Below are 12684 nucleotides of genomic sequence, written 5' to 3' on the forward strand. Positions count from 1 at the left end.
ATAAATAAGCTACATGTTTAATTAACATAACATAAATAATATAATTAACAACTAATGTAATAATAATTTAAATTACTCACCTGTACGAATACGATCGTACTATAAAAAAATTTCGCCTTTATCAGCACCGCAATTGACGTAACACGGCAATACCAACAACTGGTCCTGATGTTAACCCTCGACTTTCACTTCAGTAGCAAATCAATTTTTTTGTACAAATTAATATTATTATCCACCAATCAACCTCAATTTTTAAAAATCAACTAATAAAATTTTAACTACAATCAGACAGTTACTTTACATTATTTTGCACCAATTAACCTGGTAGTGTAGTTGCCTGTTTGAGTAGAATTTCTGTCCGCTATCAAAAATGCCTTAGCCAGATTTTCTACTACTGCCAATCTATTAAAGAGAGTTTCGGCCAACAAATTTCAAGCCTTGCGCATTTGAGACTCCAACAAAATTGTCTAACCATGGTGCCGATTTCACAGATTCCGAATCCAACCAGAAGGAGTTGCTGCTATGCTATAGCAAATTTGAGACTGAGACAAAACGAGAGAGGAGCTTCGGAGTAGAGAAATGAGAGTGAGCGAGCAAAATCGGCAATGTTTAGCCATTATATAGCGCATTTAATCAAATCTAGCCGTTCATCTGAACTGGATGAACGGCTAGAATTTTTTTTTGCAGGAATCTGACCGCTATCGTGCTAATTGGACATGGTGGCGGTACAATAATTTCCGCTCCTCACATGGGCTTTGTCAGCCTTTCACAGCCTTTGTTAGGCGCCTGAGAAAGGCTGATAAAGACCCTTGGCCCTTTTTTTTTAAATCGCCTGTCCCCAGCCGTGCCCAGCCAGCAGTGCTGGGGACAGACTAATTTAAAAAAAAAATTGTAGGCCGCTGATCTACTGACATTTTTGCAGAGTTTCTGACAATTCATTTTGCTGTCGTACTGTGCTGGCAGCTATAGAATAAGAAATAGAGTGTGTTAGAGATATATTTATGCGATGTTTTTTTTTTTTCATATATTCTAAGCAATTAGTCGGGACTGGACTTTCACTAGGTTCAAATAATTTTTTTAAAATAAAAATAAAAAGAAGGATTGGATGTCATGCTTGATGATAAGCTTGCTGATGTTGATGTTTGGGTTGTTTGGATTATAAAAAAAGAAAAAAAAATGGGCCTATTTGGTGTGTTGGGGAGGTGAATTATGGAAGAGGGGCAGGAACGGTTGCAGGTTTCTAGCAATTTACGATCAAAATTTAACAAAAAAAAATTGTACTGTCTAAATTTCATCTTGTATCTCGATTTTAACAACATGTGTAAGACTTACAAAATTTTATTTTAAAATTACACATTATTAAAAGTAAGTTACATTATGTGCAAATAAAATTACGCTGTGTGTAAAATATACATAACTGCTAGGAACGGTTGCACCAGCCCCTGGTCCCGGGGATTATGGATTAGTTAGAAGTCCATGAGCCAAAAATGGGGCCGATCCACTTGGCTAAATTACAATTATGACCCCGAGAGCCATCCTCCAATTTCGACGAGAGACAGATGATGTTAATAATAAAGATAGGGAGAATAGTCGGCGCATAATAGTGGTGGTGGTGGGCGTTTGGCAATGACAGCCTGCAGATCCTTAGCCGGGCTCCGCATGCCACTCTCTCGTCTGGAATCCAATGCAAGCAGCTTCTGCTTCTCTTCCAGACTCTCTCTTCCATCCTCTTCTCCTCTCCACTTCTTCTCCTCCTGCTCCCTCAACCCACCAGGTACTTAACTACGCATACTTATTTTTTGTTGCTGCTACTCCTTGCTTACTGGAGCTAATATTAATTTTTGTTCTCAAACTGCTACCACTATTCCTATCTTTTTAAAATAGTTATAATTTGGTGGTTAATTTGCGCCAGCAGGGTTTGGAAACCAGTCTTACCGGGGCAGGAGGCGTTTCGATTTGAGCAGCTGTGTTGATGGAGTAGGAGCTGTTCAGCTCCAAACTTCTGCTTCTACGGTTGCCGCCGCACCTGTTCGACAAAATGTCGTCTTGGAAATTCCCCAGGATTCGTCCAAAGACACCGTCGAACAGTTGCTCTCCGAATCCAAGAGCCACCAACACCACGACGTTTCCAGACTCATGAAAATGGAACGGAGGCTCGAGGCTACCCAAAGCTCCTTCTGCGAAGGCGGGACAGACCGATGGTTCCCCTATTTAGATAACTTCAAGGCCGACAATGGTGTGTGTTTGAGCAGCGCTCAAGTGTTGGAGGCGTTGGATCCGTATATCATGGTGTCCAGGAAAGAGAGGTTTCGAAACGTGGTTAACAATCGGAGTTATTCTGTGTGTTTGGTGGTTGAAGGACTTGCCGATTTTGGTAATGTTTCTGCAGCGTTTAGGTCTGCTGATGCATTAGGCTTTCAGTCCGTTCACGTCGTCTCCTGTGACGGTTCAAAAAGGTGCAACAAGGCCTGAGGTGATCTCTCTCTATTTTTTTTTATTAATTTTTTTTTGGGGCAAGAATGTGTTTCAGAAATTGTATCCCTGAGGTCAAGAGTTCTATGCATAATCTTTTGAATCCTGTTCATTGTATGCGTTGCATTAGTATTTCCTTGCACGCTGTGCAGGTACCGAGACAATCGTCACGTCAGCATGGGAGCTGAGAAGTGGTTGGATATTGAACTCTGGGATTCCACCAAGGAGTGCTTTAAAGTTTTGAAATCACGTGGTTATCGTATTGCTACTACGCATGTTGGGATTGATACGGTATATTCTTGAGTCTTCCCAGTTTTGCTGCTATCCAGCTTTTTCAGATTAAGGCTCTTCTTGACTGAGTATTTGGTGCTGTTTTCAGGTTTCTGTTTATGATATGGACTGGACGTATCCAACAGCAATAGTTGTTGGTAATGAGAATAAGTATGCTTCAGCTCTCACAATGTCCCGATTTGGTCTTTTAATATCTGTATTTTTACTGCCTTATTTCTTTATCTTATTTTATTATTTATTGATTTATTTTGCATAAAATAGAATTCATGATCAATAACTCCCATCAAAGATAGTTGTAATGGATCAAATGCTCAGGTTAAACATAGCAGGTCGCTGTCTGGATCTTTTATACCTTTTCCGCTAATCTTTTCTACCAATGTGTCTCTTTTAGTGTTGATTTATGAATAAACCTAGTTAGAAAGTGGTGACGACAAAAAAATGCCCCATCTTTCTTGTGGCTGTTTACTCTGGCACAACTTAGAAAGTACGCAATGGACTAAAACTTCTTCTCAAACACATCGTGTTCTCACTTATACCATTTGACGGACTACGTCACATTATGACTGCAGGGGTATAAGCGATGAGGCTCTTGAACTGTCGGATTTGCGTTGCAGTATTCCAATGAATGGCATGGTTGATTCTTTCAATGTTTCAGTTGCTGCTGGCATAGTTATGCACCTAGCCATCTGTAACAGGAATTCTAGGATGGTAATGATTTTATTTTGCTGCATCCTACATGCTAGAGGCAAGTATGTTTGTAGGAATTTTAGTCTGGTGACGACGGTATGTATTTGATTTACTGATCTTTCGAATGTTCTGATAATTGGGTGTCAATTTGCTATTTTTAGTAGATGGTAATATGAGAAACTGGTTAGAGATACATGCTACGAAGGTTTTTTGTTGTTTTAAGCTGGTAAATGAAAATAGACTGACTAAACCTTTTGCTGATGTCTTTCCTGGTAGGGTTGTCATGGAGATCTGACATCGCAAGAGAGTCAAATTCTGCTTGCGGAGTTCTTTTTGCGCCACAGCAAGAGTGCAATTAGTATTGCAAATGAATATTCTAAGCGGAAGCTGGACCAGCCTATATCAAAGCTCTGAAAAAACGACAATTTGTTTCCATTTGTGGCAAAACTACAGACTCATAAACCCCGAGAAGGTATTAGCTCTCCGAGAAAAATGCTCATATCTTAAGAGTTAACAATGTCAAGGAATCCTCGGTTGTACTGAACAGAATAAACATGTTGAACATTGGCCACCTATTATTCTGTGACTCGTTTATGCAATGATTTTCAAAGTACAACGAACTACAGTAGAGAATATTGCTAAATGTAGCATAAAATCTTTGCATACAACTTTTTTTTTTTCTCTTTTAACTGAAGTTTATGTAATTGATATATTGTTGTCCTTGATGAAGAAATGTCCAGTTCTTTCTATGTTGCTGCCACATGTCACTCTTGCTTCTATAGATCTAAAATTATGTCTGGTCTGTTGGTCTGTTTCTTTGACCTCACACTAACCTCTTCTTGTTGAGGTCGCTGATACTGTTTTATGGGCATAGGTAAAGGTAGCAAAAAGGATAATTGGATCATTCGTGGATAAATCTAAATAGTGTATGGATTGAATGGATCCAATCCACTCCAACCCGATGTTGATGGTTTGGACTTTAATGGGTGATGGTTTTCCAACTGTCTACTTTTTTTTGTTTTTTAAATTTTAATTTGATACTTCCAATTGGACCAATTTCTTGCCCTATTAATCTCAACACGTAGAAGTCAATTTTGCATCCCAAAACTATCAAGAAGATCTCATCAGAAGGTATCAATTTGAGGCCAACTTGAAAATCCTCCTCCATCAGCAACCAAAATATGAACTAAAAAAAAAAAAATGCAATGATCTTCCTTTTAGCGGGACATTTTACACTCAATTTAGTCCAAAAGAAATTGCATGATTTAAATAGCTGTTTTTTTTTTTTTTTTTTTTTTTTTTTTTTATAGTTCACATAGACAAACTTCAAAGGTAGACCCAGAGAGAGCAATACACAGTCTTCCATTGTTGATCACACGAGATGGTGAAGAGAAAAAGGATACACAGTCTTCGAAGGATGTAAGACTGAAGAAGATCAGATTTGTCTTTCATGTTTTCTTTTTTGTTTTTCCGGATTTTTTTTAAAAAAAAATAAAGAATGTTGGTAGATTATATGGACTATCTACTAAAAACCATCCAAGTTTTACATGGATAACCATTAGGATCTATTAAGATTTAGGATAGATCCGCAACCATTTAGTGAGATGGATACGGCCGATATAATCGAATTGGATCAAAATTGCCACCTCTAGGCGCAGGTATTAATTTGTGTCAAGCTCGACTCATGCAATGCTACAAAGCCCATCCTCAATGCCAGAGTACACCCAGTGATCCATAATCCTTACTAATGAAGCGTGCACGGTTCGAGCGCCTTCTGACCCATCTTTTTTTTTCCAGTCAACCCGAATGCAGCGAATTTGAAAAATGCAAAGGGAAAAAGAAAAATCACCCGTGCTATAACCTCATAATTGATTTACAGGGTCCAATATCAACACATGCTGCGTTACGAGTCAACATATCCACTGACTGCTAATGCACAACAAGACTATCATTCACAATATCAGGAATGTGCAGAATAATATGCTACTCAATTAAAGACGTTGTATCAGTCGTTTGTATTGTTGCCTTGATGTTCTGCAAACTCAGATCTTCCCCACTCTTCTTCAATTTATTGGACAGGACAAATTCTTCAATTCTCGCCTTTAGCTCGGTGTCGGGAATCAACATGTCCGCAGTAAGATGAGAGCGGTTAAACGGGTCCGTCTGCAATTAAGAACAGGCAAAGTTAACATTAACAATTACAAATTATGTACAGTTGATGAAGCAAGGGTTCGGGAGTACATTATCACTTAAAAGATGCCTCTGGATAACCGGCCGGTCAACCGTTATCTTTGAAGAAGGTAAGATGACAGGATCCCTCATTAAAGTATACTGCAAGGCAACAAGCCACAGACAAAAAGAAGCGTTGAAGAAATTGAATGGCAGTATAGTATATATCTAGCACATATCCACCTCAGCCTCACATCTAACACTTACTTGAATTGGGTCAAGGAAATCATCAGGTATCTCTCCAAGTGCTGCTTCAGCATCCATGGCCTCTGCTGCTGCAGCTTTAGCTTTTGCACCAAGGTCAATGAATTCCTGTATGGTCCTCGCATCCTCTCCAATTCTCCTAAGGACATCAGCTGCAGCACTAAATAACTGGGGCATGTAAAGAGATTTCATGTAATTAGACACCAAAATAATCATGAAGTCAATTTGTAGCAAAAGAAAATTAAGAAGAAGCTGATTTTTTATTTTAGATGAAAATACCTGCTCATTGTAGGACCGCCCATCTCGGGTGATAGCAGCCGGGAAAATTTTCTGCTTGTCTCCTCTTGCCAAGTTGACATATATGTTTACAATCTTGAAAATGTAAAGGATACCATCAGAACACCTTTTACCCCCAGGGAAATGAAAACACACAGACGGGCACAGATACGCACAGAATTTACTAGTTAAATATGCAATCAGTAGCACTTTGGCAAATAGAAAAATCAGAGGAACATAAGCTCACTGATCCTGCAGGAACTTTCTCAATCCAGATTATTCCTGCTTTTTCATTTTGGCCAAGGCAGCATAATCAGGGGGCCTTATACTTGAAGTATGCACTTCTATGTATCTCCATACACATTATCAAACCACACTGGACACGTATCTGGAATATATGCCAGCTCCCAACCAAGTATGTGGTTACAAGCGAGTACACAACTAAACCCACTACCAGATTACGAATAACTATTGACAGCCTCGACTATATTCAGCAATAATAAGCAAAATTTTGCTATGTCTTCACACAGTTTTTGGAAAGAAAGGATTACATAATCCTTCAGATAGTAATCAGTAAGATTCGATAACCCTCAGATGTTTGACTAACATATTAGCCATATACGAATATTCACATGCAAAATTAGCTTCCGAGCCAACCTGCTTAAGCAACTGCTTTGGACGAAATTCGTACTTTTCAGGATCTTTCAAGGTGAGAGATTTCCTTTGGGGCCCAACTAATTGCAACAGAAAATAATTCAGCATGCTGGCAACTCTCTCAACCTGGAAAACAAGAAACTTGCCAATATGATAATTATCAAAAAGAATATGATAACTGTATCTGGAAACTAGGCAACAAGTAAAGAAGAAGACAGTACCATCTCAGGAAGTAGGAAAGGAGCAGTAATCTGTTCTGAAGTAAAAGCCAGCATGCTCACATCTTCATTTGCCAATTTCATGTCGATTCGAATAATCTACAAACATCGTAGAATTTCAGTTTTCAAAGAACCATGTTTAAATTCAAATAAGAAAACATAAAGATTGGCACTGACATTCTCTTGAGAATGAAATTGTCGAGTCCTCTCCTGCCTCTCTTGAGCAGGTCTTCGCTCCCATTCCACAGTATTAGACATCTCAGCTTCCAATTCTTTCAGTTCAAGAATTTTGTTGAGACTTTCATCAAGAAGATAAATACTATCATTGATTAAAAAGTTCAAGTAGTTCAAATAAACGCCCTTTTCCTCCTCTTTAGCAATCTGTAACAGCACACTAGATTTTAGCACATTTTTACTTTATTAGAAAATCAAAAGCCAGAATGCAAAAATTCAGTCACAAGATTAACCTGTCGCCATGCATTTCGGTGACTTGGCACTTGCCATAGATATTCAAGAAGCTCAGCAATGTTATGGCGGATGTTAAACTTGTCATAAAACTGCAAATGGCAACCAGAAACAGGAAATCAACAGGGAAAATTGAATGTTCATAATATGCATCAGCAGTCTCAAAATTCTCAAATAAAAGAAGACAGCATGATATTGAAAAGATAAAGATAGTGGAACACAAAATTCAGAACCAAACCATCACTGTATTCTCCCAATAAACAAGTGTCAATAGTCATGCACAAATCCTTCTTTTTTTATACTTTTCCAATATAGTAGGGCCAGCATGCATGAGACACTCAAAAGGCAGTTTCACAGGCTAAGTAAGTGGTCCAGTGATAGCCTCCTTCCTGTTTAGTGAGCAATAAACACATTTTTTTGAAAAAAAAAAAAAAGAGAAATAAAAAATTGAGAAGAACCTGAGTATGGGAACCAGTGAATTCGATGTCAACATAAAGCTTGAGAAGATTCCTGACAAGATACTCCAAAGAGAGTTGATGCCCTTCGAAAAGAGTAGCTGTTGCAGATGAACCACTGAAATACCAAAATATTAACCAGTGAGTATAATTAAGAACAAAAGAATAAATGAAATCAGCATTTTCATCAGTTTAGAATGGTTTTCCAAAGATCACCTTCTACGAGGCATCCAACAGTTGAGTACCTCTACCATCTTGGCTCTTAGATATGGGTTTCTTATGAACTCAGGACTTGCCATGAACATGATAATGAAGTTCATAAAATCATCCTTCAAGAAAATTGAAAAGAATAAACAAAATCAGACACTCAATAGGATTTTTAATCAGAACAAAGCTAATGAAAAATAATGTGAAACCTAAATCAGGATAATATATTATTGTACCAGCACAACCCCATCCAAAGCTCTAGGAATACGAGAAGCAAATATAAGCAACTCCATGGCATCTTCCACAAAGTGCTCAGGCATAGCAGCAAATTCCATTGGACAAGTTGATGGCAAAGGCATTCCAAAGCCCCCTGCAAGGCCAACCAACCAGACCACCATTAACTGGTAGAAAGATAACGCACGCTGAAGAAGCCCTCCATCCTGTACGTTGAAAGAAAAGTATCATTACAGCACTGTTATGCCATAAGCCAAATCCTAAGGGAATGAAAAGTTGAGAGCCATTAAATCTCAATCCTGATGGCAAATATTCCCATTGCAAAAGCCTACAAAAAAGCACATTCACAACAATAGAAGCAATACTAAGTTGTACCCTCAGTATTTGAGCTTCATAGCATAGCTTTTCCTGCGAGTACAACTCCATTTCTTTCTCAAGACGATCTATATCCTGCTGTAGTTGTGGAGAAGGTGCTTGGCCTTGCATTGCTTTCATGGTGGATAACGTATCTTCACATCTTGAAATGTCCTGAAAAGAATTTGATAAGAGAACAGCATAACTCTACTTAAATAGACAGGAATTCACTTTGTTTTCATAGAGGAAGCACAAGTTCTGTCCTCCTCTCAGTTGCACGGGAATGGGAAGGGGCTTGTGCGAGAGAGAGAGAGGTGGGGGTGGAAGCACTCATTTATGCTAGAAGTAGCCATGGTACATGAGAAGAGAAATCCACTGATCAGGATACACTATTGTAGATACGGTGCTCGAAAAAGGTGGGCTAACTGCAAAGATCTAATAATTACAATGACATAGCCAACTTGAACTAGATCACTGAACACTACATTTCTTCTTCCTGGATCCTGTCAGCTTCAAGGAAGATGAGTGTTATTGATAGGAAGGAATTAGAATTCCACCAAAACATCACCTATATCCTCCCGCCAAAAAAAAGAAAAGAAATAGGTACGACAATATGCTTGTCTGATGGAAAAAATAGGCACAAATGAACAAGAAAGAAAAGGAAAAAAAGGAAAAAAACTGTTTTCATCTTCCCTGGTGTATTAAGGTATTAGTGCATTACCTGAACAAGATGCTTAAAATCTGAAAACGCTTTTAGCAGGCCCAAATTGAGCACCCTTGCCGTCATAAAGAAGCATTCACAAATGAAAGAAAATTTAGCATTTTTGCTGCAATGTGACATTGGTTTGTCATCGTTGAGTGAAGAAGGTCCGCCAACATTACTACCAGAACTAGTAGCTTCCTGAGAATGCAGCAACCTGTTTTCTCCATCAGTACTTCTACTAGGATTGCTTCTGCTTATCCATTCAGATACTTCTTCAGATGATGCATGAAGTGCAGTCAATCCTCTGTTACAGGGGGTAAGCAACAATCAGGGACACTTGATCGATCCTACAATAATTAAGTAAGAACCCTTTCCCATTTTGGGTTGGAGGCAATATTTAAAATGGTTCTGACCTTAATTCCAGACGGGGGCTACTGAATACATATCTGGGATCAACTTTGTCCCTTTTTGACAAACTGGCATCCAAAAATGGCTCACAGAGCAGAAGCATTACAGCACTGAGGTTCACAAACATCCCTGAACTTGCAGAAGACAATGGGTCAACCTGTTGACCAAAAATTTGATGTTCAAAGTTCAAATAGTGAACAAGTGGCACTGGAAAAGGATGCCCAATCCCAATAAATATGACTAAGAACAAAAAATCTCTGAAGTTTCTAGTTCATTTGATCTCAAACTGACTAATCCAATGCTAAGAGAGACGCACTGCAAATGCCAGTTGATATGGGGTTGAAGAGATGCTTACCTGGATATGAGCCCTTGAGGCATTTTTATTTATCACCTCAGCTAGGTATTCCAGGACATTCTCACGAGTACTTGTATTCTTAAGGAGACACCTTAAAACTTCAGCCAACCCATCATATAAATTGTTCATAACAGTTTTGATTGTCGTGAATGAGGATAAAAGATCAGCTGGACGGCGGGTAGATGATTCTGAGAAGCATTGCTGGCTGATGATTTAAAATTGACAAAACTATCAGTCACGCTACATATCTAATAGAGCATTAAAAAGCTATAGTTTCTCATCTGTACCAATAACAACAGATTAATAGAAAAGAAATACTTGATGATTTCTCTAAGTGCATTGGTGTGGTGAAATCAGATTATGCATAACAGACAAAAAAGGGGAGCCAATGTTAGATCGTTCCTAATTATCCATGCCATTAAGAGGGAGTAGAAATTTAAATTAAAAGCCTTACTTCCCCAAAAAACACGGTGAACCCACAAAAACAAATGAAGGAACAAACAAATAACAAGAGCAAATTATTTCCTGAATAATTTGAAATATTTCCTGAATTTAAATCTCCAAAAAGGTTATAAGGTCTGCAGAGACATTTTATGACTATATTTTGCGGACATTGACAACATTCAGCAAATTAAGGTGTAGCATGCCACTAGTTAATCAAACAAACATCAGCATCATGTTTGACTTAATTACTCACCATAAAGCACATATTTTTTCTAGTTCAAATAACCACGAACCTGTAAAAACTTCATAAAAACAACTTCAAAACTATGAAAAGCATAGTTCAAGACGGCTATTCAATTACCAAGGAAAGTAGGCAATGAACCAACAAATAGTGTTGCATGCAAGATAGAGATAATAGCATCATAAAAGTGTAAGTAGAGATGCCCAATACATCAATTATTACCCAGATAATCTTGCATGTGTTTCAAAAACAGAAGTGAAAAAACATTCAAACTCACCCAACATCAGGTTGACTCTTGAAGATAGTATGATCAGGTAAAGCACTAACATGAAAGAAAGGGCCGAGAATGCTAGTCATCTCGATAACTCTCCCATTCAAATACATGCCCTTGGGTATCCACCAAGGATGATTAACCAATGCCTTCGACCCCACTGGATAATTAACTAACATCAACAATGCCCTGAGAGGCTGCTGAAAATTCCCCAAAGCGGAAACCTTGAGCACACTTCCTCTTAAATCCTCATACAACTGCTTCATAATAGGCTCCATACTATCATAATCTCCATCCCTTAAAAACTCCTCCAAAAACCCCGGCGGACTCGACACTCCTCCGCTGCTATCGAATCCATCCACAGCCGTAGAAACCTCCGAAAAAATCAAAGGAAGCAGCGGGGACACACTCGACTTATTGGTATCCCAATTCGGGAACATGTCAGGATTACCTAAATGAATCCTGCAATACGAGGCCGCTAGCTTTTTGGCTTGTTTCGCTACTAATTCCATCTCGGACCTAACATTCTTATCTTTCATTGACGTTATCTTTCTCCCTTCCTCGTAGGCTCGCCGGTAGCAATTGATCAGGTACTGAAACGGCGGTTCGGCGGCGACATAATTTCCGGAGAGACGATCGATGAGAATCCGCTCCATTAAATCCCGAGACAATCTCAAATCTCTCCCTTCGCTGAGTATCTCAGCTGCCGTCATCTCCAAGTAAACCACTCGCGAATCATTTTCCATGGAATCAATTAAGCTCACCAGAAATATTTTTCGAAGAATAATATCTTCGATTTCCTCCGGCGTCCTCTGCGGCTTAGACGTCGCCATTGATTAAAAATTTTGCAGCTAGCTAAATATATCCGTAGATGCGGGAAAAAAAATAAATACTATAATCTAAGCTGAGAATTGAAATTAGGTTTTTCTTTCGTTTGGTTTAGTCTACAAGGTAAAAGAAAGAAGCAGGCGAACATGGAGAAATCGATGTTTGGAGTCGTGAACAAATACGGAATGCTTCCCCATGATTATAAAATTGATGGAGCATCGACTTGAGCAGCTTTTAACTGAGGTTGGAACTCTCAAGTAAACGGGACAATTTCTCGACGTGAATTTTTTTTTTTTTTTTTTTTAATATATAAACTACGCTTGACCCTTCCCTAACAGACACCTTCCTGATTCTACTTGGACTCCTACTCTACTTGACGCTCTGGAGGGGTAACAAATAAGTAAGTATATCCGATCTGCAGTAAATTTTGGTAAATTGTCGTAGTTTACTTTAGGTGGATGTGTGTCATGACTCATGTTGCAAGTAAAGGAGTATTTCAAAACAACTTGTCCCATATTAAAAAATCAAAGGATTTCTTATCACTTTATAATACTTAATCTTTTATTAGATTTGTGTTAGATAGGTAACTAGCGTGGGCTAGAGCGAAGTTGAGTTGAGTCGTTTTAGGTAGAAACTAACGGACTTGCACTCTCTCCTATGCATGGGTTAAACACGGTCCGAGATAGTT

The 12684-nt window shown here is 38.6% G+C and overlaps 2 protein-coding genes across 3 annotated transcripts; one reads left to right on the top strand and one right to left on the bottom strand.

Annotated features, from left to right (window-relative positions):
• The first annotated feature begins 1552 nt into the window (after positions 1–1552).
• On the top strand, positions 1553–4210 carry LOC140010361 (uncharacterized). 2 transcript variants are annotated; one of them, XM_072057057.1, is made up of 6 exons: positions 1553–1774; positions 1916–2456; positions 2625–2763; positions 2852–2913; positions 3333–3471; positions 3727–4210. In XM_072057057.1, exons 1-6 carry the CDS (start codon positions 1627–1629, stop codon positions 3862–3864), a joined length of 1167 nt encoding a protein of 388 aa, XP_071913158.1. In that variant the 5' UTR covers positions 1553–1626; the 3' UTR covers positions 3865–4210. The 2 variants fall into 2 exon arrangements, with proteins under 2 accessions (XP_071913158.1, XP_071913157.1); XM_072057056.1 differs by having other exon boundaries at positions 1564–1774; positions 1913–2456.
• A 1075-nt stretch (positions 4211–5285) lies between these two features.
• On the bottom strand, positions 5286–12349 carry LOC140010360 (probable ubiquitin conjugation factor E4). Its single transcript, XM_072057055.1, has 16 exons — positions 11175–12349; positions 10213–10417; positions 9863–10014; positions 9468–9753; positions 8768–8920; positions 8395–8598; positions 8168–8280; positions 7955–8069; positions 7499–7588; positions 7209–7412; positions 7035–7130; positions 6817–6939; positions 6163–6255; positions 5887–6051; positions 5692–5781; positions 5286–5613 (listed from the first exon to the last, which is right to left on the bottom strand). Exons 1-16 carry the CDS (start codon positions 11999–12001, stop codon positions 5434–5436), a joined length of 3096 nt encoding a protein of 1031 aa, XP_071913156.1. The 5' UTR covers positions 12002–12349; the 3' UTR covers positions 5286–5433.
• Between the last annotated feature and the right edge of the window lie 335 nt (positions 12350–12684).

This window comes from Coffea arabica, chromosome 7c (assembly GCF_036785885.1).
Source record: "Coffea arabica cultivar ET-39 chromosome 7c, Coffea Arabica ET-39 HiFi, whole genome shotgun sequence".
NCBI lineage: Eukaryota > Viridiplantae > Streptophyta > Magnoliopsida > Gentianales > Rubiaceae > Coffea > Coffea arabica.